Here is a 27,981-nt window from a genome sequence, read left to right on the forward strand (position 1 = left end):
CCTCCAAAAGGCATGAAAAGTTTTAAAGGGGAACAAGAAAGTGGCAGACTCCATCTGTACTGAAGCTGTTGGGCTAACCATCCATATGCTGCACATGGTACCCAAGCCAAGGTGTACCTGTGAACCACAAAAATCACTTGAATCCCTGCCAGCTTCCACAACACCTTTTCCCTGTATGCAATAACCATGACATAAAACTCTCCTTGGAACAACAAATCAGATCATTTAAACATGAACCAGCCTTTCAGGGACCACCCTCCAGCTCCTAATGACATTAAGCTGTTCAAATGTGCTTCTCCTGTGACAGGTGGCACTGTATGGAAAGCTCATTATGCCACTCCAGTATTTCAGCCAGAAGCCTCTGGGGCCTGTTTCAGAAGAGGAATTTGTCCATGTTTCGGGGATGGGGTAATCCATCATGACCCTCCACTGCTGTTCAATCTCTCACAAGATCCGTCTGAGGCAAATCCTCTTTCAGCTGACACTGAGCCCTTGTTTGACACTGTGGTGAGGAGAATGAGAGGAGCTGTGGAAGAGCATCGCAAGACTCTGACTCCAGTCCCACAACAGCTCTCTCCTTACAATAATATGTGGAAGCCGTGGCTGCAGCCATGCTGTGGCACATTCCCATTCTGTTGGTGTAATGAAAATAACAAAACATAGTCTAATACCAAAGTCAAAGTACAGCTAGCTTTAAAGAAATTGGTAATTTTTCACATTCACATGACTACAGTCATAAAGAGATTAAAGATTAAATTATACTGGGATAACTAAAAGGGACATTAGTAATCACTAATGGTTTTTTTCAACCTTTTCTCTTATCCATGGAAATTAAGTAAGGCTGTGGTTTAAAAAAAAATTAGGGGTCATCTGTATAATCTATCTCTCAAGTGAGTAATTCAGGATTAATTACCAAATAAATGAATCAAAATGTATTTTCTTACTGACTTACAAATCAAGCAAATGATGACAGATAAAAAAGCAAATTTTCAATAGCAATCTCATGTATAGGAAATATGCTTGTTGAGAGAACAGGACTGAGCCCAAGAGGGTATCCCTGTTAGGCCTTATGTTTTTAATGAAAAATTAACCTTTTGCACAAAAATGAAAGGATTATGACAATGAAAAAAGTAATAAAAATAAAATTGCACATTTAATTTGGAAATATACCAAAATGTATTGGCCTCTCAAAAATAAGCACCTATTAAATTACAGCTTTTTTTTTGCCTCATTATCTGTGCATTTATTTGTTTGTCATGCAAGATTTCCTAGGGAAAACTCAACTGACAAGGATGTTTTAAAAATTAGCTAAAGTTAGCATCTCAGAAGCAGTAGCAAAATACCTTGCTGTCATCTTATTACACAGCTCCCATACCTTCTCGTGATTTCTCACGTGCAGCTTCTCACAGCACCAACTCCTTCTCCTTCACAGCAAAACCAACAAACTCCAACTATCCTCAACCACATAACCCACTGTTTTGTAGCATTTGTCTTCTTATTGGACACAGCTGTGGCCTGTTAAGGGCAGGCCTGTTCCTAATCTTTGGTGATTGGCACAGCTGCAACTCCTCAGGGGTGAGATCACTTCTGCACTATCTTTATTTTCTTACATACTATCCCCTCACAGTACCTAGCTACTCTGAAATGTTAAACCACAGCAATTCTTATTGATATGTGTTTTCCATGTAGTTAGGTCATCTCACTTGTGAGAGCATTGAAAATCATCACCCCGCTGCCTTGAGAAGATTGCAAAATTTGCGACCTATCTGTGAGACCACTTCATAAGCCTGCATGTCCTACTTGAGTAGGAATTTCATTCCTGATTTCATAGGAATGCCATTATACCTCCTGAAAAATATTCTTTGTTTAGTGAAACAACACTATGTTTTCAGTAGGAGGTATTGAAAAAAAAATTCACCTCACAGTCTCATCACTTCTGTATACAGGTCATCTTCCCCAAGCCAAAGAAGTGTCAGCACTCTGTACAATCATTAAGGGAAAGGAGGGTATTAAAATACCTAATCCTCTCTTGCTGCCCTTAGGTTAAATAAATTCATCTCTCAAGATATAATCCTAGCCATGCTCTTGCAGGGATTTTGTGTCAAATCAGATTTTCAAATGGAGGTTCCGGTATTTTTTCCTCCCCCAAAAAGGTAGATTGTGGGTAAGAGACTCAGATTCAAACTTCAAAGTCTTCCTGAACACTCTATATTCAGCTCCTGCTTTAAATAGTATCAAGGGATGGTAAGAGCTGCAGAGCAGGTACTGCAGGTGACATGTTTCCTTAAAGCTTGCTGTCTCAAGGCGCCACACCTGTGCAGCTCTATTAAGGACCAAGGTTGCCTCTGTGTAAATTTCTGTCTTTTAGAAACAAAAGAGACAAGAAGGCCCATAGCAAGTCTCTCTCTCAGCTCCTGAGCTGCCCCATCAGATCCCTTTCACCAGCTTTGGGACAAAAGAGGATGCATGTCTGGATTATGCACCCTGTGCAGTGTTTCAGGGAACCTCCTGACTGACACCTTAGTGTGCTAGTTTGTGGTGGGGTGAGTCACTGCTGTTTAAACAGCATAGGTTGTGACCATGATGCAACACCAAATGCAAGTCTCTAAATAGCTGACCAGGCAGTTCTCCAGGTTATTTGCCGTTTCACCTTTTCGCTAAAAGGTCAAGAAGAAAGTTACATGGAAAACATTTCACAGAGATCATAGAGCATGCATGAAAATAAACTGATTGGATGCCTCAATGTCACACTTAATAGAAGCATCCAAAAATATGTTTGTTCTCACTTCCTGATAGTGTTTAAATTTGCACCAGCATTGCTACACACTTGTCAGATTTGACACTTCTCTGTGGCTGACAGGGACAGAAACCAGAGCAGCTGCATTTCACTGAATTCATGCAGGGAGAAAAGAGCATAAAATATCACATGTTTTAAAGCCAGTCTGGCTGATTCAGAGATGGAGGACAAATCCTACCACTCAGTGGGGAACAAAGCCAAAAGCTCTCAAGCCAGCCAGCTCAGTAGCATCTACATTATCAGTTAAACACAAGGATAAGTTTTTTCTCAGTTTGCTTCACTGACTTCCCCACTCACCCACTCCAATCATTAAGTTAAATATCAGGAAAAAGTTTTTCACACAGAAGTTGGTTGAGCACTGGAACAGGTTCCCCACGCAAGTGGTCACAGCACAAAGCCTGTGAGTTCAAACAGTATTGGAACAATGCTCTCGGGCCCATGGTGTGACTCTTGCGATGTCCTGCACAGGGCCAGGAGGTGGACCCAGTGATCATGCTGGGTCCTTTCCAACTCAGTATGTTGTATGACTTACACACAAGAACATGCCAGTCCCACACTAGGCCATGATGAGAGCACTTAGCAGGAGGTGGGATGGTGATCATGCACCCACTCAGCATGCAAGCATAGACCCAAACTTCAAGAAGCCAGACTAGGCAGGCCAGTACATCAGCAAGACCCAGAACTCAACCTCTAAACACATTGTGAAAAAAATCACCCTGTATAAATTTAAACATTAAACATTGGTCTAACTCCTCATTCCTCTGCAAATTAAATTTGCTGAACTGCTGTATAGAGTCAGATGCTAAGGAGTCACGTAGATACCCATGTTGCCTTTCTGACATCCAAACAGATAATTTTATCTCGGCTGGCATCTGTGGAAAACCAGAGGCATTTTCAGGCAGGAGGAGGAGAAATTAGGGCCGGCAGCATAGAGAACCTGCTTTTGTCAACTGTTAGGAGACCTCAGCCAGGCACAAGGAAAAGTGCTTTTCCCACACAGAGAGGGAGAGGGCAGACAATGCACACAGAAGATCTGCAGGCAAGAAGGAGAGCAACGCAATGGGAAATTCCTGAATTGGAAGCATGTCACTTCAAAAAACAGAGGACAGGAAAGAAAACTATTTTCACCCCTAAGTTCCTCTCACTATCTAAAGCTAAATGTATCTTAAAATGTACAAATTTTGAGGGGACAGTGGTAAGCAGGAAAAGGAAGTTAATTATTTAATGTGTTTCAAGCAGATCCTAGCCACGGATTGGTTGCAAATCTTTCTGTCTGTATCCACTTTAACAAGGACATGTAAGCTCTGCAGAAGCTGTTCTTCTGATCTTTTGGCAAATGTATATTCCCCATAAAGCAGATGAACACAACATCACACTCAAGGTGTCCTCATGAGCCCTTTCACATAAAATGCACTTACAGGCACAAACTCTGTCACAAAACCTTCTTGAATAAAACTGGAAGCAAGGAAGGAATTCTCAATTCAGTTTCCTTGAAAAATCATCTATAATGATATTTTTCAAAATATATTAATATAAGAATAAAATCTAAATTGTAAGTTTTCTCCCTTTGTAGCAAGGCACAAGGACTACATAAAATGGCCTGTTAGGAAAACCTGAGACCACTGGCCAAACTCCAAGCCATACAAGAATGTGCCTACACATGGTTTAATATAGACACCATAGAGAGGGAAGTATTACTCTGTAACAAATGAAGTTTGTTTTACTGAAAGAGCTGTGGCTGTACTGTGTAAATGTTTGACATTCATGTTGGATGAAGCCGACTTCCACTTTACTCCTTTGATCATTATTAAATGACATTTGGAATTGTTGAATTAGACTGACTCAACAGAGTAATTGTCAAGTCTCACAGGAGTGAGACAATAAGCTTCTCAGAAGCCTCACTTCACCATGTTTAAATATTAGACACATTGCTTTGCTCCCTGCTGCGACTCAAGGGAGTGCCAGCACACAGATCACAAGATCCCATCTTCTAAGGATGCAAAATAGTTGTGTAACAAATAAACTGAGAAAAGCAATTTGAGCTCAAAATTTATCCAGCTTGAAATTCCCTCTGCGTATATTTGAGAGGCATTTACATAAATAACCAAGGAGTAACAAAAAACCTTTTGCTCATTACAGATTTTGGGTTAATATACACAAATACAGGCATATATATAGTGTTGAACTCAATACGACCCTGGAAGATTTTTGTAGGATGTTTTGATTGTAATGTTATATCTAATCAACTCCACTAAAAAGACTCAGATTTATTCAAAACCTTGTTTCTCATTGAATTACCCTACTACTGCATTACTAAGATTTCTTGAATGCCAGAATAGAAATGGCAACTCTCCATGTTGAGATAAATGGGATTACTAGAGGATCCAAACAACCTTGGCTTCTGCTCTGCCATTTCTCTAAAAGCTGTAAGTAAAAGGTCTGGAAACAGAAAGAATTTATGGAGGTTTGAAAAGAAAAAAAAAAAGACTCTAAACAAAACAAAACAAAACAAAACAGGTAGTCATCCATGACATGCAATTAATTCTGTTCCAAGTACTTAATCCTGTAAGAAGGCTCCAAAAATCTTATTGCTCTAAAATAAACAAATTATCTGGTTAAAATTGAACAAACACTTCTCCAAGGCAGTTAAATGAAAAGTATTAAAATACTCACAACTAAGAGACTGGCTGTCTTGGAATTTTAGGGTTTTTATACCTCCAGCTTGTTGAAGTTGAAAGGCTTCTAACAACAGAGTAAAATCCAAGGGAAAAATGCTTGCAACTGTATTTCTTCCCCCTTTATTAATCTAATTCTCAGTTTTCTAGCAGTTATTATTTATATAAGTTTAAGTCAATCATTATCACTGTATTTTTTCAGCTAACTTTGATATAATTATGGTATGGTGTTATTACAAAATGAAAGTTTATGCAAGGATGCAAAATATAACTTGAGTGTCACAGCTTTTAATTTTTAGCACAAAATAAACTATGCATGAGCCACCCATCTTAGGATGAACCAAATTTTAGCTGAAACATTTTGCAACCAATATGCTGAAAATGCAGACTACTTCAGTGAGCATTCTTAACTGACATGTATTTTTGGAGGCTATTTAAAAATTTACTACTATGAATTTAATCTAATTTACTGGGTTGATAAAAAACCAAACAAACAAACAAAAAAACCCCAAACCAACAAAAGTTCATACCACAGAAATAAAATCTCAAAACTAATAAAAAGAAAACTGGGGGAACTGGAATATGAGATTTGAATTAATGAGATATGAAGAAAACAGGTCCATTTAATGTTATGTTCAAAGTCATAGGAATCAAAACAGTTTAGATTAGGAAAGCAACAGAATCGGATCCATTAAGAAATAAATAGACATACTGCAGACTTACTGGTGAAAACCGAGCTGTTTATAGGAGCACACAAAAGTCCCAAGCACCTGCTACTAACCCAGCCTCCCATTCATGGATAGAAAAATCAAGGTGAAGAAAACCAAACAAAACAAAGCATTTTTTTGAGCACCAGCTTTAAAAAACTATTTCTGTGAGCTGACTGATATAGAGGGACAAAGAAAACTTATTTCCCAAGAACAACCCAGATGGAAATGTCCTCACAAAACACTAGACAGTAAATTAAGTGATATTTCAAGAACACCAATCTCCTTTTTCTGTAGGCTAGGAAAGGTCATTAACTCACATGTCTAAAATTTTCAAGAATTTTCCTTGTGGCACACCCACACTATCTCCTTCTTATACATGAAGAGCACCCAATAGAATTGTTGTATGGTAAATAAAAGCCATGAATACCTACAGGCACATAACAGAAAAATTAGCATGTTTTGTTTCAAACACAAGTTGTCCTCTCTAAACACAAAGTCTACCCACAACTTTAAGTCATAGTTTAGCCTTGTTCAAAGATGAATAGTGCCACCAAAAACTTTACACATCTTAACTTTTTTTACCCTAAAAATACCTGAGGTTATACCACACTTTAATGTGGGAAAACAATTCCAGGTGAAGCTTGGTGGGTTTTTATTTCTCATTCACATTTTGACTTAGCAAAGCTCATCACTGTGGTTCATGGCCACATGCAGCCCATAACACCCCTCAGACCCAGGAGCTCAGAACTGATGGCCATAAAAGCCCAGAATGCTCCTTGAAGCACAGCACTGGATTCACATACAAAATTCTCCCTTTTCACATCCTGGTGGCAAGAGTTGTGTGCTAGAAGCCATTGCAACATTACATTACCAGTAGCTAGTTCAATTTTTCATGTGTGAAGACAGGACAAAAAAATTAGGACAGGACTCTTAACAGCTATACTTTTCCATGAAATACAATAAACCAACTACTGTTTGCTAATACAAGAGATCCTAAACATTATAATTATGTATGTCTGTAGAAATAATTATTAATCTCAACTTTTAATTCTGCTCAGCAGGTAATGCTAATGTCTCAAAAGCAATTCAATAAAATTTAAAAATAAATTGAAGTAACTAGTTATTCACAAGTAATATTCCCTGGCATCATGTAAACAACCTATAGCTCTTCATTGCCTGTTAAGCACATGACTTCATACGTCTTTTCCATTTCTTTTATTTCCATTACATTGTTGTACTACAATTCTTTGCAAAACATTGTATAAGCCACACAGAGTATCATTGGACATATTAACAGTTTGAAATGTACTCAATGACACATTTGACTAAATTCATATGCCTATTTTTAAAACCTTTCAGTTACTGATTTCACATCAGTAATTTTTCTTCCATGATCTAATCAATGTACCAAATAAGATCTAGTAGTTAATATAAAATGTACAGCTGCATGAAGCATGAATTCACATTGCTGGCCACAGCTTTACAGTCTTCAAAAGCTGTTAGGAGTATATTAGCAGCAATGTTCATAAAACTGGGGACATTCTCAGAAGTGTGTAAGGATGACAGGGATAACCAAATGCCACATGAGTAAGGGCACGCTGCAGCTGCTGCACTGGGCCACAGCACCAAGAGGTAGAACACACCTACCTGTGTTAAAGTGTGAGGGTCACCTACCCAGGAACACAGGATAGACAGGGTGCCAGGGTCAGGCAGAGGGAGACCTGTTATCAATTTCTCTGCTGCCCCTAAACACCTAACTGGACCTAGAAGGTTGTGTTCAACAGACACACCAGCGGGATTCCCCATTTAAGAGTTTAAGGATAAATGAGAATTGGATAAAATCAGAAATATCCTACAAAAGTGAAAGTAAATTCACTAATGTGAATATTAGGAAGTAATTCTAAGATACTCAAAGATTTTTTCTTCTTTTAAGGGACCTTTTGACTCTTTCATTCCTTTCCTGATTTGTGCATTTATTCCTTGCCCTACTCTCTCATCCTTTTTGATGGACGAAAAAGAAATAAAATTTTCTTTTTCCCTCCTATCCTGCTATCTGTTTTTCCTGCTAGCATCTATGCATAATGGTACATGCTTTTAGACAGAATTCCCAAGAAATTTATTTAGGTATCTCTCTGCCAAAATTTGTGATGTATTTAAACCAAAACTTTTCAAGACCTGCAACATCACTGCAGAACTCTTATTCCAGTATTTAACGAGGTCACAAACAACTGTCAAATCTATATTAGCATAAATGTCAAGACTCTTTAACAGTTTTTTGCTTTTTAAAAAAGGTATTTTACTTCTTTGTTAAACTGACTGAGATAAGTCAAACTTAAGTACACAAGTACACAAAACACTGTCCCATAAGTGTCCTTAATATAATGCAGCCTCATCAGTAGGTATTTTTTCTGGAATTTGGAATTCATAGATTTATTAGTTCCCACACACAGCTATTGTTAAAGATCTTCAAAGGGCCTGTTTACTAAAATGAGTGCCAATTTTGTTTTCAGTTGCACTCAAATTGCCTGCAGTAAGGGGCAACAATGCTAAGCCAAAGAAGGCCTTCATCAGCTGCAGTTTGAAGTACTGTAAACAAATTTATAAAAAGCACCAGAAGGTTTACAGAATACTGTCAGCGTTTCTTCTTCTAACCACACAACTCAGAATATGCAACTAAAGCTTACAATATTTAAAAAAGCATCAGTATCCTATGGCAACAATCTAAAAGGTTAACATACATTATCAATCTATCTAAAGAATTTTAAACCATGCTTCCTCACACTAGTTATGGACCCGAGCAGCTGCCTATAACTGGGTAGAGCATCCACTAGTGATCTCAGATGAAGTCTGAAGTTCCTCTGATACTAAATGTGTTTAAATTAAAAAATTTTGTTGCAGACGCCGATGAAGTCAGGATTTCATCGCTTCTTTCTCATATTGAAATCTACATCATGGTAACCCTTGAAGGTGTTAATTTGGTTTCAAGAATAAGTTCTTTTTATTTAAATACTTTATAGCAACTTCTGAAGGTACTTTGGGAATAATCTCAGTTTGGGAGAAATTCAATTTCCAAAACAATCTCAACTTCCAGCATGTTTCCTACACATGGCTGTTTCTGCAGATGGGGTGCATCAGGGAAGAGTGATAAATATATGAGAGTTTATACTCAGAAGGTACCATTAATTATTCTTTAGAAGGCACTGTGTAAGAACAATGAAGATGAGACACATGTAACAATAAAGTAGAGGCACATTTATCAGTTAAAAACCAAGATTCTGCATCTGTTAAGGTCCCCCAAAAATATATGAGGATCCATAATCACTTCTAACTGGTGTCACCTAAACTGGTTAAGACAGCCAAGTATTCAAGAATTGCATTTATAAAGAAATCTATCACGATGGGCATAACAGTACACCCTATCTTAGTGTAAAAATGCATCCAACTTCTTTTTGATATGTTCAAAAGCATCTTTCCCCATATAGTCCATGCGCCCTTCCTCCCATTTCCTCCGTTCATCTTCTGGAGTTGGTTTTGCTGGTTTGAAGTGAATAGACAGCTCTGAAACAAAATGCACAACCTCATTCTGTGGAAAGAAGAAGAGTAGGAAAACTGTCATTTGGTTTTTCTTATTTCAATACTGTGATGCTAAACCTTAAATGGTAAACTTCTGCACTGTACACTCCCAGTTAAAACAATGAAATAAACAGTATTTAAATGTTCACTCCTGTTTTGATAATGTGACCTCACTTTCCTTTGGTTTTACTACTTTCCATAGCATCTTTGAACATACCAAACATTTATTTTACTGATCTTAACTCAGATCTTGGCATACTCAGCAACAATACAATGACAATATTACAAATACTGCCTGGTTAGAGTAGAATATCTGCTACAAGGAAGAATTTATAATTTATCTGTTCAAATCTTGTCTCCAACAAGCTTTGATGTGAACATACATTTCTAGAATTTTTGGTAATTAGTTTTGTTTGAAATCCAGTGAGATCAATATTTAGCAGATGTGAGACATATTGTTTAATAAATTAATTCAAAGTATGGACACTATTCATTATACCAACAGCTAGTTCATTTTGAATGATACTCCAAAATTGTAAATGCTGATTCAAAGCCAAGACATCATAGGTGCACAAATGTGAGACACATTATTAGTGATAATTTCTACCATGTAAAAGCAAAACTGCGTCTCCAGTTGACCAATGCCAGCAAAAAAAGGAACATCCCCACAATTATAACCTGTAATAAAGATAAAATATAACAAGGACTAATCAAGGCAGCCACTAAAACCTTCTCTCACTAGTACTCAAAGAGGCTCATAGGAAAACAACCCATCTCATATTGTAAACAAAACTGAAATCAACAAGAATGGCTTTCTAGTGAAGTCTTCACAAATTCAAGGTAAAAATGTTTCAGAATAAAATTTAATGGGCAGGAATCAATGTCTTCGACTGCCTAAATGCCCTGGAATATCCATTACATCTGCCAGTTTGGGGCAGATAAGGCATAGGACTTGTGGAAGACAAGGTCAGGTATTTTATACAACCAACATGCAGTAAGGTGTCAAGATTTCTTTATCATTGGCAAGTTTTATCAACAGCTTTGGAAGCATTAACAAGATGACCAGAATCATAATGTTTTTAGAAATTAAGAATTTTAGCTATGGCCCAAACATCCCTGGCTGCACAGGAGCTCCAGTTTTGTTTCTCAGTCTTTAAGTATTTCCCTACAGTGCTTCACAATCATACAAAAACCCTCATTAGGAAAATAGCTGTGTGGTGAACCTTACAAATCCTTGACACCCTGTCAACCCCATCCACACCAAGTCTGCCTCTGTTGTCACACTGCCCCCATGTACAAGTGTCCATAAATGCAGTGCAAGACCACAAAGGAAAGCCTGGTCACTCAGGCTCCTGCACATTCCCTTTCCACTTCCACTTGCTTGGAAACATCACTTCAGCAGGTAAAAAAACCCACAACAAAACAAAATATAACAGAACTAACAAACACAAAATACCCGAACAGCCTTGCTTGTGTTGGTATTGGAGAACTAAAATTAACACCATGCACTAATTACTTGGGGGTTAGCACAGGAAAATACAAATTTAAAACCTCAAAGTTTTGCAAAGAGAACTAGAAAGGGATCACAACTCAGTATAAGAAACAGTTAAGGAATTACATGGCTAAAAGATTAAGGAATTAATTTGCACATTGCATTATAATTAGTTGAGCTTTCCTAAAATTTTGTTGGCAGCAAAGATGCACATGCAGTTATCTATAGATGTTGAATGCACAAAGCTACATGTACCATTTCTGAGGTTTCCTGAAGGGCAGGTTGCAATGCAGGTTGTTCTGAAGGTCTGTCAGGCTCAGAGGGATGGACATTAGAATCTCCTGGTTCGACTTCATGGACAGTTTGCTAAAATACAGCCACTGATGTTTTATTAGGGGAATATTTTCTCACAATTTCCTTTTCATGAGAATTCATAAAATACAGTACAATCACTTTCAGTCTTGGGGGAGGGTAAAGCAATGGATGGGAGGAAAGCAAGGAAGCACATTATCAACAAGGAGAAAATTCATGTCACCCAGCTTTAGTATCAAAAATGGCATTGAATCAAAGCTCCTACTACAATCCATCTAGGATAAGTACCTGCAGAGGGCAGCTCATCTCATCCTAAAATAGGTTCAAAATGGCTGTCATTTTTCAGTGAGTACACATACAGCCTGGGAAACAAGCTTACCATTCATGATTCCGACCATTCATGAGGCCAAATTTCAACAAGAAAAATCTCATTTCAGGATTATAGCTTGCTCTCACATAAGCTTTTTATATGTATGAAATAAGAACAGAACAAAGCATTTCAAAACAGAGGTAAAATAGATTGCCCAAAAAATATTGTCCCAAATATTTGCTTTTGACAGACAGCAAAACATAAGTGACAAATCCATTCTTAAGTCTTTTCCCCCAAAACAATTCCACGAGTATATTGAAGCTGGGCAACAAAAAGTGGAATGATGGTATTCCTAAGTAAGAAAGGAACCAAGCTATTACTTTCCAATCAATATGGTCTTCTGATAAGCCAATCCTAGTAATCAAAATATTAATAGAAATTTAAATTTTAATGAATCTGCTTTAGATAAAAATTATGATTTTTTTACGCCAAACAAACATCTTAATAATGTGTCCCTATTTAGTTTGAGCCTTTCCAATGAAGTCAGATGCATAAGGCACACAAGAAAATACATCCTTTGCAAGTAAATTATCTTAAGTTAGGGAATTGTAAGGTTTGCAATTTTCCTTCAGCTCCTTCACATGAAGAGGAGAAAGGGAAGAAGGGGAGGAAGAGGGCAAATGGGAAAGGAAAATTACCGTTTTACTTTATAGAGTAACTATAGGCTAAAGAAATGAAGGAAAGAGCATCTTGAAAGTTGTCTTCATCATTCTAGAGTGTAATTCACAAATTACAATGCAGATGACATTAGAACACTAATTTCATTTTCTCCCAGTTGTACCATGGGGTAATGTGGTTTATCATGCAATATGTAGTGACTTTCACCTGCAGAGATTGTGCTATTATGTCCAACTTAATTCCCGAATAAACTAAGGAGATTCAGTGCAACAGAAACACAAATAAAAGAAAAGTGACAAAAGAAGCACTTTAGAAGACTGCAATATTCATTACTGGATTTTTTTCAAGGCTCTCCTTGTTGCTCAAGTCACAGAAATTTGAGAAACAGTTTTCTGAGTCAACACTTGTGGGAAAAAGCTTTCTACAGAGGAATGATAGAAAGGATTGTAGCTTTAAATATATTAATTCACAAAAGTATTAATATTCAAAATATTGCTTTGGTAGCAGATTTTTTTATATTACATTTGATTAAGTACTTAACAACTTTGAATAAATAACCTCTACCTAAAATGCAAAGTAAACTCTTTCAACTTCCAGGCACATAATACATGCATAACTAAAGTTTAAAGAAAATACATAGGCTTAAGATTATTTTTAATGCTAGTGAGAAAATTCAATAGCCACAGCCAAGTTGAAGATATAATCTTGCAAATCAGAAAGAATCTCCTTTTAGTATATAATTAGACTTTGTTTCTGCATATAATAATAATAAACAACGCACTCACAGCTTTGAAGGCAAGTTTCTCGGGTGAGCATGCTGTGGGATTTACTTCACTTGTCTGCTCTGGGAGCTCAGGCTTTTGTAGAGAACTGTCCACGTAAGGACTGACCTTCTTCAGGGTAACTTCCACTCCATTGAAAACATGCTAATAAAATAAGAACATCTCACCACTGAAATACAATTTTTCAGGACAGCAATAACTTATTTACAACAGTTGCACTTCCTTAGAGGGCTCTCATCATTAAAGGAACAACATATTAAATGTAAAAAAAAATTATATGATCTTTGATTTAGAGCATGCTGCAGTTTAGGTTTGTTTTTTTTTTTTTACCTCATGAGCACACCAGCATCATGAGGTAAATCTAACAGGTATTTCCACCATCATTTACCATAGTTGAAATATTTCTTTAATACACAGTGCCTTAAAAATTTAAGCATGTTAAAGTATAAGATCAAAAACTACCCACTCCTTCCTCTGCTTTCCAATTTGTCATGAGGTTAATAACCCAAATTATTCTCTGGGGGTTTGATGGTAAATATTCAACTAATCTTAAGAGGATTATGCAATTAGTTCAGTTATGTTAATAATTTAATATTAAAAGGCATTAAGAAAATATTTACATATGCATAAATGGGATCTAATTTGTAATGTCTGGATACAAAATTAAAAATTGTACTTCTACACATTTCTTTATGCTACTGGTTTCTAAGAAACCATCTATTTATGAACAGATTTTTTTTATTCTATTCATGAAAAGCACACTGCTGCATATCCTTTAAAAACAAAATACATAAAGAGATCAATAAACGTTTGACATAAAAGTACTGTACATATCTTAAATGCAATTAACACTGCTTTTGCAAACCTGATTTATTTGTTATGACCTCATGAAACAAGTTAAAATGTAGTACTGAAAAGTAAACTTTATTACAGTTCAAGACCTAGTTACATGCTCTATATCAATCTAGCTACAAGAAAAACAAATTCATTTCATGGGTCAGGTTTTCTTCTCTGACTAATTTGTATCATATTCTGTATACACATATGTTACCATAAAAACTTTATCAATTAAGAAGATGGCTGCAGGATATCTTGGGAAAGCAGATAATACAAGAAATCCTTCTTAAATTGCCACTTTTGTCACTTCTACCAACCAACAGATAGTAAGTTTTCCCACACATTTTGGCATTACACAGCAAGCTTTTGGTAGCAGGGTGATTCCAGGAGCAGCTTCTGTAAGAGGCTGCTGGAAGCTTCCCCCAAACCCAATGGAGCCAATGCCAGCTGGCTCCAAAATGGACCTGTCACTGGCCAAGGCCAAGCCCATCAGCGATGGTGGTGGCACCTTTGGGATAAGATTTAAGAAGGAGGAAAATCCTCCTTCTTAAAGTGAGGAGGAAGGTGTTTCCTTGCAACTGGACAACTGCAGGCAGAGGAGGGAGAATATGTGTGAGCAACAGCCCTGCATGCACTAGGGTCACTAAAGAACTAAAGGGAGGAGGTGCTCCAGATGCCAGAGCAGGGATAACCCTGCATCCCATGGTGCATCAGGGCATCCTTCTGTAGCCCATGGAGGCCCCTGATGGAGCACAGGTGCTCCTCATGACGCACTCCAGACCACAGCCACGAGGATGTGTGAAGGAGGCTGTGACCCCACGGAAAGCCCATGATGGAGCAGGCTCCTGGCAGCACCACTGGACCTATGAAGAGAGGAGCCTGCAGTGGAGCCGGTTTGCTGGCAGGACTTGTGACTCCATGGGGGACCCACACTGGGGCAGTCAGTCCTTGAGGGACTGCATCCCACAGCTCATAGGAAGGACTCATGTTGGAAAAATCCATGGAGGACTGTGTCCCCTGGGAGGGACTCTGCACCTGGAGTAGGGAAGGAGTGTGAGGAATCCAATCCCTGAGCAGGAAGGAGCAGCAGAGACAACACAAAATGAACTGACCACAGTCCTCACCTCCCATTCCTGTGTGCCATTGGTGGGGGGGGAGTCAGAGAAAACAGGGAGTAAAGTTGAATCCAGGAAGAAATGAGGGATGGCAGTAGGTGTTCCAAATTTGAGGTTATTTCTCCTTACTCTACTTGATTGGTGATAAATTTAATTTGATTGGTAATAAATTTAATTGATTTCCTGAAGTTCAGCCTGTTTCACCTTGGATGGTACCTGGTGAGAGATCTCTCCCTGTCCTTATCCAGACTCATGAGCCTCTCCTTACATTTTCTCTCCCCTGTCCATTTTAGGAGCAGAGCGATAGAGTGGCTTTGGTGGGCACTTGGAATCCAGCCAGAGTCAGCCCACCACATTATATAATTTGTTCCTCTACCAATTTTCAGAATTTTTGGTTTTGATTCCAACATATTCCCACTAACTCCTCATCAGTTACCTTGCATTCCTCAGATTCTGATTCTTCCATCTTTTGAAGTTTTTCCAACAAAGGCAATATACTGGCACTGTATATATTCCACCAGAGGGCAAGAAATGATAGCTGATGAGAAGATCCAGATGTGGTGCCGTCCTGCATAACTCTCTTTGTTTGAAGGTTGTATTTGTAGTTCCAGGGCTTTGTTGCTCCCAAGAAGTGAACAACTTTGGCATCTCTACCAAAACTGTAGAGATCAAACATACAGGTCTATACATAAAATATTTCTTAGCTTATATAAACTCCTAGAAGAAACATGCTTACTCACAGGAGAGGTAATTTAGCATTTTGCAAGAGCAACACATTTGAGATTATATGTATTAATATTTTGTTTCTACCTTCCTGGTTTAATTCATCTTGTTTAACATAGAGAAAACAAAAAGTTACATTGCCATTTGCTTCCAGCTGCTAATTCTAGTGGAAAAGTTCATGAAGGACACTGACAGTCTCATGCAGTACTATTTCCAGTCCTCCTTCATGCTCTAATCACAAAAAAAAAAAAAAAAAAAAATACCACTTGAAATATTTAATCACCAAAACTTGGTATTACTGATCCCATATTAAAAATTACTAATAAATACACTGGCCGAAGTTCATCTTCCAATAAGAGTGCAAATAAGAGTGCATTGTGCAACTGGAACAGAAATTCATGACACCCTAAATCTAACTTGCCTTTTACCAGATAAGATTCTCAACTGCATTGTCTGGAATCATATAATTAGTAGTACAAATTTCATTTCATAGAAGGACCTAAAGAATGTCTCAAAAAGTTTAAGCAATGCCAAGTGTTTCTGTAAGAAATTACTTGAGAACAAAGGAACAAGCTTAAAAGTAAACCTCTCAGAACCTAGTGCCAAAGTAATTACATTTTGTCAAAAATTAAAGAAGCTTCTTTGAAAGAACATAAAAGACAGTGCAGCCAACTCTGGGACTCTCCCTGTGTCCAGACATTCACATTAAATTTAAGCTTCTATTGTGTGGTTTCAACATAAGATTATTTGTGAGACTGTAATTTATAATTAACAGAATATGCCACTATTAGTCTCTCTTACGAAAGGATGTTCTTTAACAAACTACAGAGGTTTACAGAAGTGTTATTACTTACTGATTGAAAGCAGGAACATAGGTGTATACAGAGCTGCTGCTCAGGTTATAGAGGAAAGGCAAGTGTTTGCCAATATCTCCTGTTGCCCAGCTGCTGAAGAAGCTGTTCAACAAGCCTTGATCACCTCCTAGAGAATACACAAAACAGTATTACCATAACATGTGTACACTCGAATTTGTACCAAAATTTGGATGGGGAAGAGACTGGAGCCTGAGATCGGTGGGTTCATGGGACTCCAACTTGGACTTGATAATATAGCCATGTGAGCATGTACAAGTGAATAACACCTGATTCACTCCGATGCAGGCTCAGTGTAAATGAAGTCCTATTGTACTACAAGAAGAAAGGAGTAGTGTTTGGTCTCCCTTAGAGCAAAAGACTGAAGATCAGGTGTGTTTCTCTCTCCTAAGGCCAGACAGCAAAATTAACCTAGCAAGACTCAGACACAATGTCCCTTCACTGCCCTTTTCTGAGGAGCACAGTCCAGAGTAAGTCAGCAGGTCTTAAATACAGACTGAGAGGCAAAGTTATGCATCTTGAATTCTTACATAGAGCCCAGAGAACTCCTGCCTCCCCCCATTCTGCCTGATAGCATGGAAACTGTCCAGCATTTCATTCCTTACGCCTTGCCCCTTACCATCAAAGCTGCCGTGCTCAGCAGCAAACTGGAGCAGCAGGTTGTAAGTCTTCAGCGAGGGATGGAACACAAACACACCACTATTGAAGCAGTCAGGCCAGCCAGAATCAGGAGCTGCAGAAAACTCTTCTCGATCAAACAACTCATCAACATTGCAAAGAACCTTATGGAGAGCAGGAAAAGAGAAAAAGATGCTAGAGTAAATGTTTGTATAGAGCAAGAATTGCCATATTAGTACCAATGGAGTAAATTGATAATTTGGCCTAGTACATGGCTTGCAGAGCATAAAAGCAGTGCCATTGTAAAATACGCTAGAGGTCAGAACCTCCCTTTTTGATATAATAAGGCAACATTAATTGTGATTCTCCATGGTTTCTCTGATAAAATGAAAAGCCTGTGAAATTATTTCATGATGCTTGGGAGACCATCCAAGGTCCCTTTAAATATTATACACATATAAATAAAACACACAATTTCCTTCTTTCTTCACTCACCTTTCCATAGTCAATTATTTTTCATAACTACAACAGAACTGAATGAAAATTTGGAATCTAATCCATTTTAGTTAGCAACACACTAAGGGTAGTAGAAAAACAGTCTCTTGCTGCCAGTTTTCTGATGTAATGTAAGATCAGATATTTGCCTTTCTGCTTTTTTTTCAGTTTCACAAGGCAGTGGGAAAATCAATCAGGTTAAAGCAGAGATAAAGTTTGTAGAAAGACAGCTGTGCAGTCAGTGAAAGTCAGGACCCCCACCTTTCACAGCCACTGTGAAAAACAGGAGAAATTTTTTTACAAATAAAATTACTTAATTGAATTTTTTGAAAAGATAAATTTTGCCTTCCTCCTTTAACATTAATGTAAAGCAAGAAATCATAAGCCTTCCTCCTCAAGAAGAATAACTTAATTTGGTTTCTAATTCAAATACAATCCTATTAAATTAAAATTCATTCCAGTCTTTCAGAGTGAGCCATGAAAGCACAAGGGAAGGTTGACATGATTGTCCTCACCAAAATTATCTCTATGCATCTAAAAACTTAAAAAAAAAAAAAAGTTAACATCAGGAATTTCTTTTTTTTTTCTATTTTAAAACCATCCTGCCTTCCTGACAGAATAATTCCAAAAAAACGTATGTGAGTGTTGCAAGGCTTGCAAGGGTTCCTCAGGGTGAGAGAGATAGACGAGAATCTTGACTCCATGATGAGAAGGCTGGATTTATTATTTTATGATATAAGCTACATCAAGACTTTACTAAAATGAATAGAGAGAAAAGTTCAGAAGCTGCTAAGCTAAGAATAGAATAGGAATGAATAAACAAGGGAGCTCTCTGTGAATCTGTCCCAGAGAGCTTGGCCCCTGATTGGCCATTAATTGTAAACATGGTACATGGGCCAATCACAGGTGCACCTGCTACATTCCACAGCAGCAGATAACCATTGTTTACATTCTCTTTCTGGGGCCTCAGCTTCCCAGAAGAAGTAAAAATCCTAAAGAAAGGATTTTTCACAAAAGATGTCTGTGACATGTGAGAGAGATCTATTTAAAACTTCTGTCAGGAGACGCAGTACATAGAGTTTGTGATCTCCTTTGAGGACAGTCCTGAGGCTACTCTCCAAACTGAATTTATTTTTATGCAGCCAGGACAACTTTGAGAATTGCTAAAATGTGCCAGGATGGAGCTCCTCTGACCTTGTGACCACCAGCAAATCTGGTCACTTCAGAGGCCTGAAGGCTGCCTGGCAAGGAAGCATCCCACAGTCAGAGACAGACACAAATGTTTCCATGGCTCCCTCTCCACTCACCAAAGTGTCTGCATCCATGAAGACACATTTGCTGTAATGAGTAAGAGTCCAACAATGAAGCTTAGTGAAGGTTACACCCAGTTCTGGCCTCTGCATCAGAGCCAAATGGACTGAGTCAGCGCTGTCAAGCACACCCACCTCGATCACCTCATCAAATACGCTGCTGAGGACTGACCTGCCACAGAGCAGTGGAGAGAAAGAAAGGGATTTACACAAGTTCATCAGAGTTCACTCCAGGCGTGACAACAGTGACACACAGCATGACATTAATTATGACAATAACCAAAGCTAGATTGATTGCTTATATAAGAAGTCAGAAGTGAAAAGTCTTTGGACACAGCCTGCTGAAGAGGTAGCTATCAGGCCATAAAACATTGTCTTCTCCACTATGGGGGCCAGCACATCTCAAAAGTGAGAGCTGCTGTTTGAAGGAAAAAACAATCCTCATTCTACTCACTTATCTCTTATGGAAACACCAACAGAAATTAAAGCAGCTTTCATCCTGCACAGCTGATTCCAAAGAACAGCACCATACCGTGTTTCCTCTGCATTTTACAGGATGAGACATGCCAGCATTCTCATTTGTACCTACTGTGCCCAAGTAAACGCTGCTTCAAAACTGCACCTTTTATAAGGTGTACTTGCTCACCATATATAATTCCTCACTACTATGTAGCATCTCAAATGAGACTTTAAGCTAAACATTTTAGTTTTCTATGCATATATTTTATGGGAATTCTATTGGTAACACCAAAGTAGGTAATTTTCCTTCAAGGAGCAAGAAAAATGTATTTAAAACACAGCTAATTTACTTACACCATGCTATTATAATCAAAGTCCTCAATGTCTCACAAACACAGAAAAAGAAAACCCGTTCTATTCAAAATCTAGGTTTCAGGATCATTAGCTTTTGCCTGATTGATCTTCAAGGAACAGGAACTAACTGGCAAAGAACTAAATTAAGAGATTATTAGAAGTTTATTTCAGTGATCTGCTTTCTTCTTTTTTTTTTTTTAATGTTATCCTTGATTTAAAATACATAATATAAATTCTTTTCTTCCCACTCAACGGATATGAAAAGAATTACAGACTTAGTATCCACCCATGCATCAAATGGATACCGTATTCCCTTAGGAAGGTTACAGTGCTCTGATAATGTCCATACTTCAAAAGTCTGTAAAAACAGATTTTTGTGCATCCAGTCATAGCAAAAATCTGAAAATATATTTCTTGAGCCAGATGCATTACAAACACATTCAAATAGACTACAGAAAACAGGAGCCTTCACACTTCCTAAGACATAGCAGAACTAAGAGTTTAAGTTGCTATAGTATGACACATCTTTTAAGAAGTGTCGCAATCCTCCAAATAACAGGGCTTGAGTACAGACTTAAGATTTCTGTAAAGGCTATTCTGCAGTGCCTGTAGAATCACAACACAAATTACAAAGTGATTTATACAAAAAAGCAAAAAGAAGCTATTCTTATCATGATTTTAAGAACATTAGTCATGTGAAACTGAGCCCTTAGGTTTATGGAGAGTTCTGATGCCACAGGTGGTTATGTATCTCATCCTAAGAGAGAAAAAATTGGGAGAAAAACAACAGTAGTGCAAGAAACTAAAACTTTAGTTCCAAATTTTCAGCTTCTCAATTATAATACAAATTCAAGCCACAAGCTCTACTTCTGCAAGTGAATTCTTAGTAGGCTAAGGAGCTTATAATGGAACTTGAGACTCCTCTTAGAAATCACTAGCCAAGAGGGAAGTTCTAGGCATAATGCTGTGAAATCCACAGAAACCTATTAAAACCTTTCATGCTGTTTCTTATTCTTCCACTATTTAAACCTCCAAATGCTCATTAATACTTACCTCATCCCATTGGAAACCTCTGGAGTAATTAGAACTGCCAATTTTCTGGATGTCTTATGATTCCTCAATGACTGTCCAAGAACGAGAGCTCCTTGACAGTACACATCATCAGTAGCAAGGGTCACAAAGGCTTGATCTGTTACTGCAAAAAAGTATTCAGAAGAGTCACTTTACAACTTTAATGTAAGCCCTTTTAGCTTGCTCCCTCCTCTTCCGGATAAACAACAGTATGTGACTTTTAACAACCACATTGCGATTATAAAAACTATTCCTGTGATGAGACTCCCCCCAAAAGTCTCAATTGAATAGAAAACCCAGTGAATGTGAGGGCAGAATGTATGTTTCTGATTTTTATTATTTTTGTTTGCCTCATTTACACAATAGCAGGTATAAAATTTTTGCACTAGCTTTAAACAGATAATTCTCTAGGTCTTATTGCGAAAACACAATGTCAATCGAAAAAGGTGATCTGTAAAAATTTAGATTTTATATTTAACGAACACAGTATAATACAACCAATAAGGAAAATGTTCTTGCTTATACAGTGCTAATAGCTAAGGAAAAGAACAAGATGCTGAGAATTAGACAGAAATGTTCTTTCCATGATGCCACTAAATCAACCCAACATTATTTTTGCTCTGTCTTCTTTGTGCTGGGGTACCTGGTGCTGGCTGGACAAGTGTGGAGAAATTCCTACCAAGATCAGTACATCTCCCAGAAGCTGAGAATCCCTACCTCAGGTAACTCCAGGAAATTTAGAAGGGTTCCTTATTGTCAGGAAATATATGAGGAAACAAGTTACAATAAAAAAGAAAGCAACCTACACTCCTGCATAACAGGAGAAAATGTATTTTGTAAAAACACCACTCCCATGGCAGGATCATAAGGGGCTGCTTCTTCAGCTGTGCCCCGTGATACAACCAGCACTGTCAGAGCTCTTCTGGGGAGGACCTATACCTCAGCAAGGTGAACAGCCTCCTTGGAGCAGAAGGATGATACACTCTAGGCTGCAAAATTAACCAGAACAAGATGAGCAGGTCACACACATGAAGGGAATTCCACTGAGCTCGACTGAAACTTCAATAAACACTTGTGTTGAAATACTTGTTTAGAACCACCATCATCTTAAGGGACAGGCAATTGCATTAAATAAATTAAAACAACCAAACAATACCAACATAAACAACCTGTCATACAGTTTCCAGGGCCTGTGAGAAACACCAGGAAAGAATCTCACAGAGCTAGATGCAGAGAACTCAACAAATGACCTCATGGCTGCCTCAGCCAGAGGCTGCCAAAATGAGTGAGTTCTAGCCCCTAACCATCATCAAGGTATGCAGTAAAGTATGGCTGATGCCCACAATAAGCTAGCAGATATTAAGCATTTTTATTTTTCACATCCTCCAAATCCAGAATGAAATACAGGCCCACTGGTGTGCTGCCTTTCCCCCCCACTTTTGGCCCCTTTTTCACTCATCTCCAGCCAGCCAGCTTGATCTCAAGCACAATACTTTACATTTGCTGACATTGCCACACATCCCTGCACCTCAGGAGAACCCCAGTAAGTGACAGACTTGGCTAAAAAAACCCAAATCATCAACTTAAAATAGTTTGCACAGCCCACAGCTGAGCAAACTCCAGTAACATTTCCAATTACAATTTCCAGACAAAGCAAATGAAGAATTGAACTTTCAAATGTCCCATTATAATAACAGCTCGAGCAAGTTACAGTGTTCCAGAAATCAGTGAATAAGGAGTTGCTTTAAAACAACAGATGTGAAGTAAACTGCTCCTACTGCAGTTTCCCAGAGGGTTAAAGGAATAAATATAAGCATCCCTAAAAACCAATGCAAACCAGAAAACCTCTGAAGGCTACTTCAGCAAGAAAATTACTCTGAAAAGATGCAAAAGATCAGGAAAGCAAAGCAGTTTTGTGTTAGGCAACAAGCATCTTCAGCCAAAGAAAGGTAATCAAACAACTACTGAAAGGAACGTGGGAGTTAGGTTAATATAAAAAAACCAAATTGTGAAATGAGTGGGAGTTCCTATCTCAAAATACTGCTTTAAAAAAACAACCATAAAACTGAACACAATCTTCACATGGTTTTTGCAAATTCTTTCAGCTACAGAAGCTGAATCTTTGCTTAAGTAATACATAGAAAAATACACAAACTACTCATTAAATGGTTCAGCAAATTGGTATGGAAAATTACCACATCCTCCAAATGCTTTTGTGCCCTGTACCCCTGTGGTCATAACCACAAGGAAGCAAACTGCCAAACAACTGCTGCTTCTAAGAAACTCTTGCTCATACCTCACAAAGAACAGAAGCGAAGTGTCTGAGAATCAGATGAGAGATACCTGTTACAGCCTTCTTAATACAGTGAACCATCATAGGGATAATTGAATAGATAATCAAACTATTGACTGAAAATATTTAACATTAAAATATTTCTGGTGATAAGAGAGAAGCAAACCCTAATAATTTTAAAATCATACAGGGGCATCACTAATCCATTAAGGATCCTTTGGGGGTTAAAAATAAAAATATTTTATCATTACCTTTCATCTAATCCTTGCTTTCAAGAAATGAGTGTTATTTGCCTTGCTTTGTTTATAAAATTCTTTGGAATATAGCCTAATAAATAAACATTTTATCTTATAACTGAAAGTAAGAGTCAGGTTTTCACATACATGTTCAGAAGTAAATGGTTTTCCTAAAAGTTTCCATTTAGCTGACACAATAAGTCTACTATATACAGAGTTTACTCACTGACTTTAAAAGAGCAAATCTTCTTTAAGTTTGAAAGCCAGAGGTGTATATATTTAAATTCATTGCAACTGTTTTTTGGTTTGGTGGTCTTTCTGGTTTTTGGGGTTTTTAGGGATTTTTTTTGATGCTTTGTTTTTTGTTTCTTTTGGTTTGGTTTTTAGTTTTTACCTTTTTTTAAGTGTTAAGGAGACAATTAAGCATAACTTTAATTTTTTGTGCTGAATGACAATATGTTTTTTTATGGACAGCACCTACTGTTTAGGGCAATAATTTTTCAAGCAAATTGTTTTCAAGTTGAGGACCCTTATGGCTAATACAGTACCACTGGCTATAAGTGAGCTATGAGAAAAGAAAGTGTATTTTTAGAATCCTATTAAAATCCTGTCATATGAATTTATAGATCTGCTCATTTCTCTTGTCTGGATTACCACAAAGCACATGATGATGCAAATTAAGAAATCATTATCATCAGTAGTGGCTCTTCAGTTTTATTACCTAACAATACTTTCTTAGAACAAAATAAGGATCAGAGACAGCAAAAGTAATGTGAACCACTAGAGTCAGGGTGATCTTAGCTGGAACTTGTCACAGCTTTTTTAGCCAAGATCACCAACTTTTTATGCTACTTACTCACAGAAGTAGTACCTCTGAAACTGCCAGAGGCAAAATTCCTTGACAGGTGTGGAAAATAATTCTAGGGCACCTAAAACCTTTATTTAGAATACCAACAGAGCAAGCAGACAGGGTGGTGCTCACTTTCATGTTCAAAGAGAAAAAGAGAATTCAAAAACACCAGATACCCTTTTGAGACTCAGGAATGACTGATAGCAGCAAGCTCTGAGTGACACAAGTTCCAACTTCAAGACAAGTTTAAGTAGGGTAGGAAGGTTTTTTTTTCATAATCCATTAGACATAGCTTTTAAATAATAGTTTTCTATTTCTTCTGATAGACAGAGGAAGCATAAATTTAGCCCAGCTGTAACTCCTAATGTAACAATTAAAATTTGCCAAGCTGCCCACTGCAAAATGGCAACAGGAGACCAGACACTCCTGGGTTATGATTTTTCTGTAAGAACATTCTAAGTTACACATTGTCATCTTATGCATAAAAACAAGAGCAGATAAATAAATAGCTAAAATCTTCCCACAGGCTGGTTATGTCCCCAGTGCCTCCTGCCATTCATACTCACCAACACTGCACAACTGCTTTCCTAAATTCCTCCCTGATGCCATCTGTTGTTCTCTTGTCACCTCCCCCCTCCTACTCCAGAGACAATCTGCAGGACTGCAGCCTCCACCTGCACCCACTGAGCCACAGCACCTCTCTGAGATCCCAGGTGACAGTGACACAGCTCCAAATCACAGCACATTTCCTGACACAATTCTGGTACTCCCTCTCCTGCACAAGGACTCTTTGGATCTTCCCCCAGAAGCACCCATGAAGGTGTGTTTGACTGCCAAAAAAGAGAACACAAGCTGTAGGCCTCTCACTCCTCTGGCCTGGCACAGCCATATCCTGGAACAGAAATCTCTGCCCCTCGTGACACCCACAATCTTATAAGCAATCAAGAAGTATTTTGTTAGAAGTAGAAAACATGAACAATAGTGTCAGACAATAACCTGAGTCAGAGCCCTATCAAAAATTATTTGCAAGTTTCCAGCAGAGAGGCAATTCTTGCCCTAGTACACAAATGACAGCTGGCAGTTTTAATTTCCATGCTTTCTTAGATCTAATAGTTGAAACATTGATGTTACTAATGAATACAAACAACAAACACTTTACAAAAATCTTTTTATAACAAAATTTAAATTGACATTCAGTGGTATACAATATTTCTCTTGGCCTAATGAAGTTCTGCCTCGTCCAAAAACAGATTCTCTCTTATCTTTTATTAAAACAGTGCTGAATTTTAGTAGGCAGGATTACTGCTCTTGTGTTGGAAGAACACTTGATTCCAGTTCTTTGTAGCTTTTATTACATGTCTTTCAGTTATAAACTGATACATTCTGCTTCAAGACTCTGCAATAATGTTATTCAACAGATGGTAAATGATCCTCATGAAAACTCAAATGCAACAATATCGTAAGTACAAACAAACATAACACCCAAAACTAGTCTCAAAACAGTAATACATGAGTTTGAAAATTAGTAATAATTGGTAATAATTATTAGAAATAATTGCTTAAGCAATCCAGAGGCAGCACAGGGAACTTTATGGTACATATCAAGCTAGATGTTTCCAGTCTTCCCACACCTTCTTGTCAACCAAAAGAAAGAAAGAAAGAAAAAAAAAAAAGAAACCAACCAAAAAAAAAACACCAAAAAAACTGAAACCAACAACAACAACAAAAAACCTCAACCAAACAAAATCACAGTGCTCTAATCCTTTAATTTGCAGATTTCTGCATTTTCCCAGTGTTGAAGTGCTACGTACTTTGAATGAATTCAAAATTGGCATCATTCAGTCCACATGACTGACACCGTTCAAATGGCTCAAGAAACCAAGATTTGTGAGAGCTACTGCTCTCAAAACTGAGAAAAAAGGAAAAAAGTTGATTACGTTCAGGAACCAGAGCAGCACCTGCACTTAACCCCTGTGATTACCCTAAAAGCAGCACCTCATGGGTTTAAGGATAACTGACTCAGACCAATACCGCTGCTGTGTAGAAGGGACATGAGAAAGGTTTGGACTGAGACAGCCAGCCCCAGCCTGTCACCCTGGGGATCCACCAGGAAAGCACACACAGACCTAAGCAGGCCAAGCTGTACATACAAGCAGAATACATAAATGAGTTCACCTATTTCACCCCATCACCCAGACAGTTAAAACCCTCCTCTGGAGCTGCTCATTACAGCACAGCACTCTGCTGATGAGAAAGCAGCAGGGACCCTCTCCCGCACCGGGATGTGAGAAGGGCAAACCCCCGGGGGGCTCCAGGCTGCGCCGCCGATCGCTGCTCAGGGCGAGCCGGGCGGGGCTCTGCGGGCCGGGGGTACTCACCGGACATGCTGGGCAGGCGGGGGCCGGCCGGGCTGGGCAGGGCAGGGCTCGGTCCGCGGCGCCCACCTCTCCTGCCGCCTCACCTGCGGGCGGGGGGGCCGCTAAACCGCACAATGGGATTAGCCTCCTTCTGCTGGAGGCACCGGCAGGTGAACTACATTCGCAGGGACTCCTGCGCAGCGGCAGAGAAAAGGCATTAGCGGCGGAGAGCATGGTGGGGGAGTTGGCACGGCCCACTCCGCCCCCGCTGCGCCCCGGGCGCCGGCTTTGCTGTGAGGGGGGCCCGCTCCGTTTGCCCGCTCCTTCCCCTCAGCGCTCCGCTCTCGGGAGGGCACGGCCCAGAGCTCGGTCCGGCACCTCTCCCTGGACAGGCACTGCCCAGAGGTCAGCCTGACACGGGCACGGGCACGGCCCGGAGCTCGGCCCGGCTGCGCAGCCCGACATGGGCACAGCCGGAGCTCGGCCCCGCACTGCAGCCCGGCACGGGCCCCGCTCCGGGCGCGGCGCTCCCGCTCCCCGGGATGGGAGAGACCCTCGCTCCCCTTCCTCCTGTTCCCTCCCGTCCCTGCCCCGATGCCCCGGGTGTCCCCCGGGACTCAGGCGCTGCGACAAAGCCTCCCCGTCACGCACACGCTTCCCGAGAGGAAGGGACACAGGCTGGGGAGACTCCGCCGCGCAGCGCCCAGAGGGAAACACCAACCTCTATGAAGGAGCGTGGAAAAGGGTGTCAGAGCATGAGTAGGGGGATTCCAGCGCGGCATGTGGTCACACAGATACTCGGGATTCACCGCGAATGAAGGGGGTCTGCCCCTAACTCCCTGGGGCCATCGTATTCCCTACAGATACAGTCTGATCACTTGTCACCCAGATAAGCAAGGAGGAGTTTTCAGTGTCCGGAAGCTCATGCTATTAAGAGGGCTGCAAATATTTTCACAAGTGCATAAATAAATGCATATTTACTTGCACAGCATGCTTTTGCCACTAGCTTAGATGTCATGTAATTGTGATGTAATTCAGCCATACAATGTCTCTGCAAAGTAA

At 39.1% G+C, this 27,981-nt stretch overlaps 2 protein-coding genes across 10 annotated transcripts in view; one reads left to right on the forward strand and one right to left on the reverse strand.

The window, feature by feature from the left end:
- The window catches only part of LOC102074283 (arylsulfatase D), a 34,101-nt gene extending 24,198 nt beyond the window's left edge, over window positions 1–9,903 (forward strand). For all 5 annotated transcript variants that reach the window (XM_026793612.2, XM_074535698.1, XM_074535696.1 and 2 more), the window contains one exon: window positions 308–9,903. In XM_026793612.2, the coding sequence (XP_026649413.2) occupies window positions 308–663 (356 nt within the window). In that variant the 3' untranslated portion in view covers window positions 664–9,903. The remainder of the gene's footprint in view (window positions 1–307) is intronic.
- GYG2 (glycogenin 2) lies at window positions 6,330–27,827 on the reverse strand. Of its 5 annotated transcripts, none has more exons than XM_026793617.2 (10): window positions 27,641–27,789; window positions 26,941–27,112; window positions 21,166–21,307; window positions 19,297–19,471; window positions 17,496–17,658; window positions 16,859–16,985; window positions 15,718–15,940; window positions 13,333–13,473; window positions 11,503–11,613; window positions 6,330–9,765 (listed from the first exon to the last, which is right to left on the reverse strand). In XM_026793617.2, exons 2-10 carry the CDS (start codon window positions 26,945–26,947, stop codon window positions 9,604–9,606), a joined length of 1,251 nt encoding a protein of 416 aa, XP_026649418.2. In that variant the 5' UTR covers window positions 26,948–27,112; window positions 27,641–27,789; the 3' UTR covers window positions 6,330–9,603. The 5 variants fall into 5 exon arrangements, with proteins under 5 accessions (XP_026649418.2, XP_074391802.1, XP_014122694.2 ...); XM_074535701.1 differs by lacking the exon at window positions 27,641–27,789 and adding an exon at window positions 27,571–27,616; XM_014267219.3 differs by lacking the exon at window positions 26,941–27,112 and having other exon boundaries at window positions 27,641–27,824.
- Window positions 27,828–27,981: the final 154 nt, after the last annotated feature.

This window comes from Zonotrichia albicollis, chromosome 2 (genome assembly GCF_047830755.1).
Source record: "Zonotrichia albicollis isolate bZonAlb1 chromosome 2, bZonAlb1.hap1, whole genome shotgun sequence".
In the NCBI taxonomy this organism is placed as follows: domain Eukaryota; kingdom Metazoa; phylum Chordata; class Aves; order Passeriformes; family Passerellidae; genus Zonotrichia; species Zonotrichia albicollis.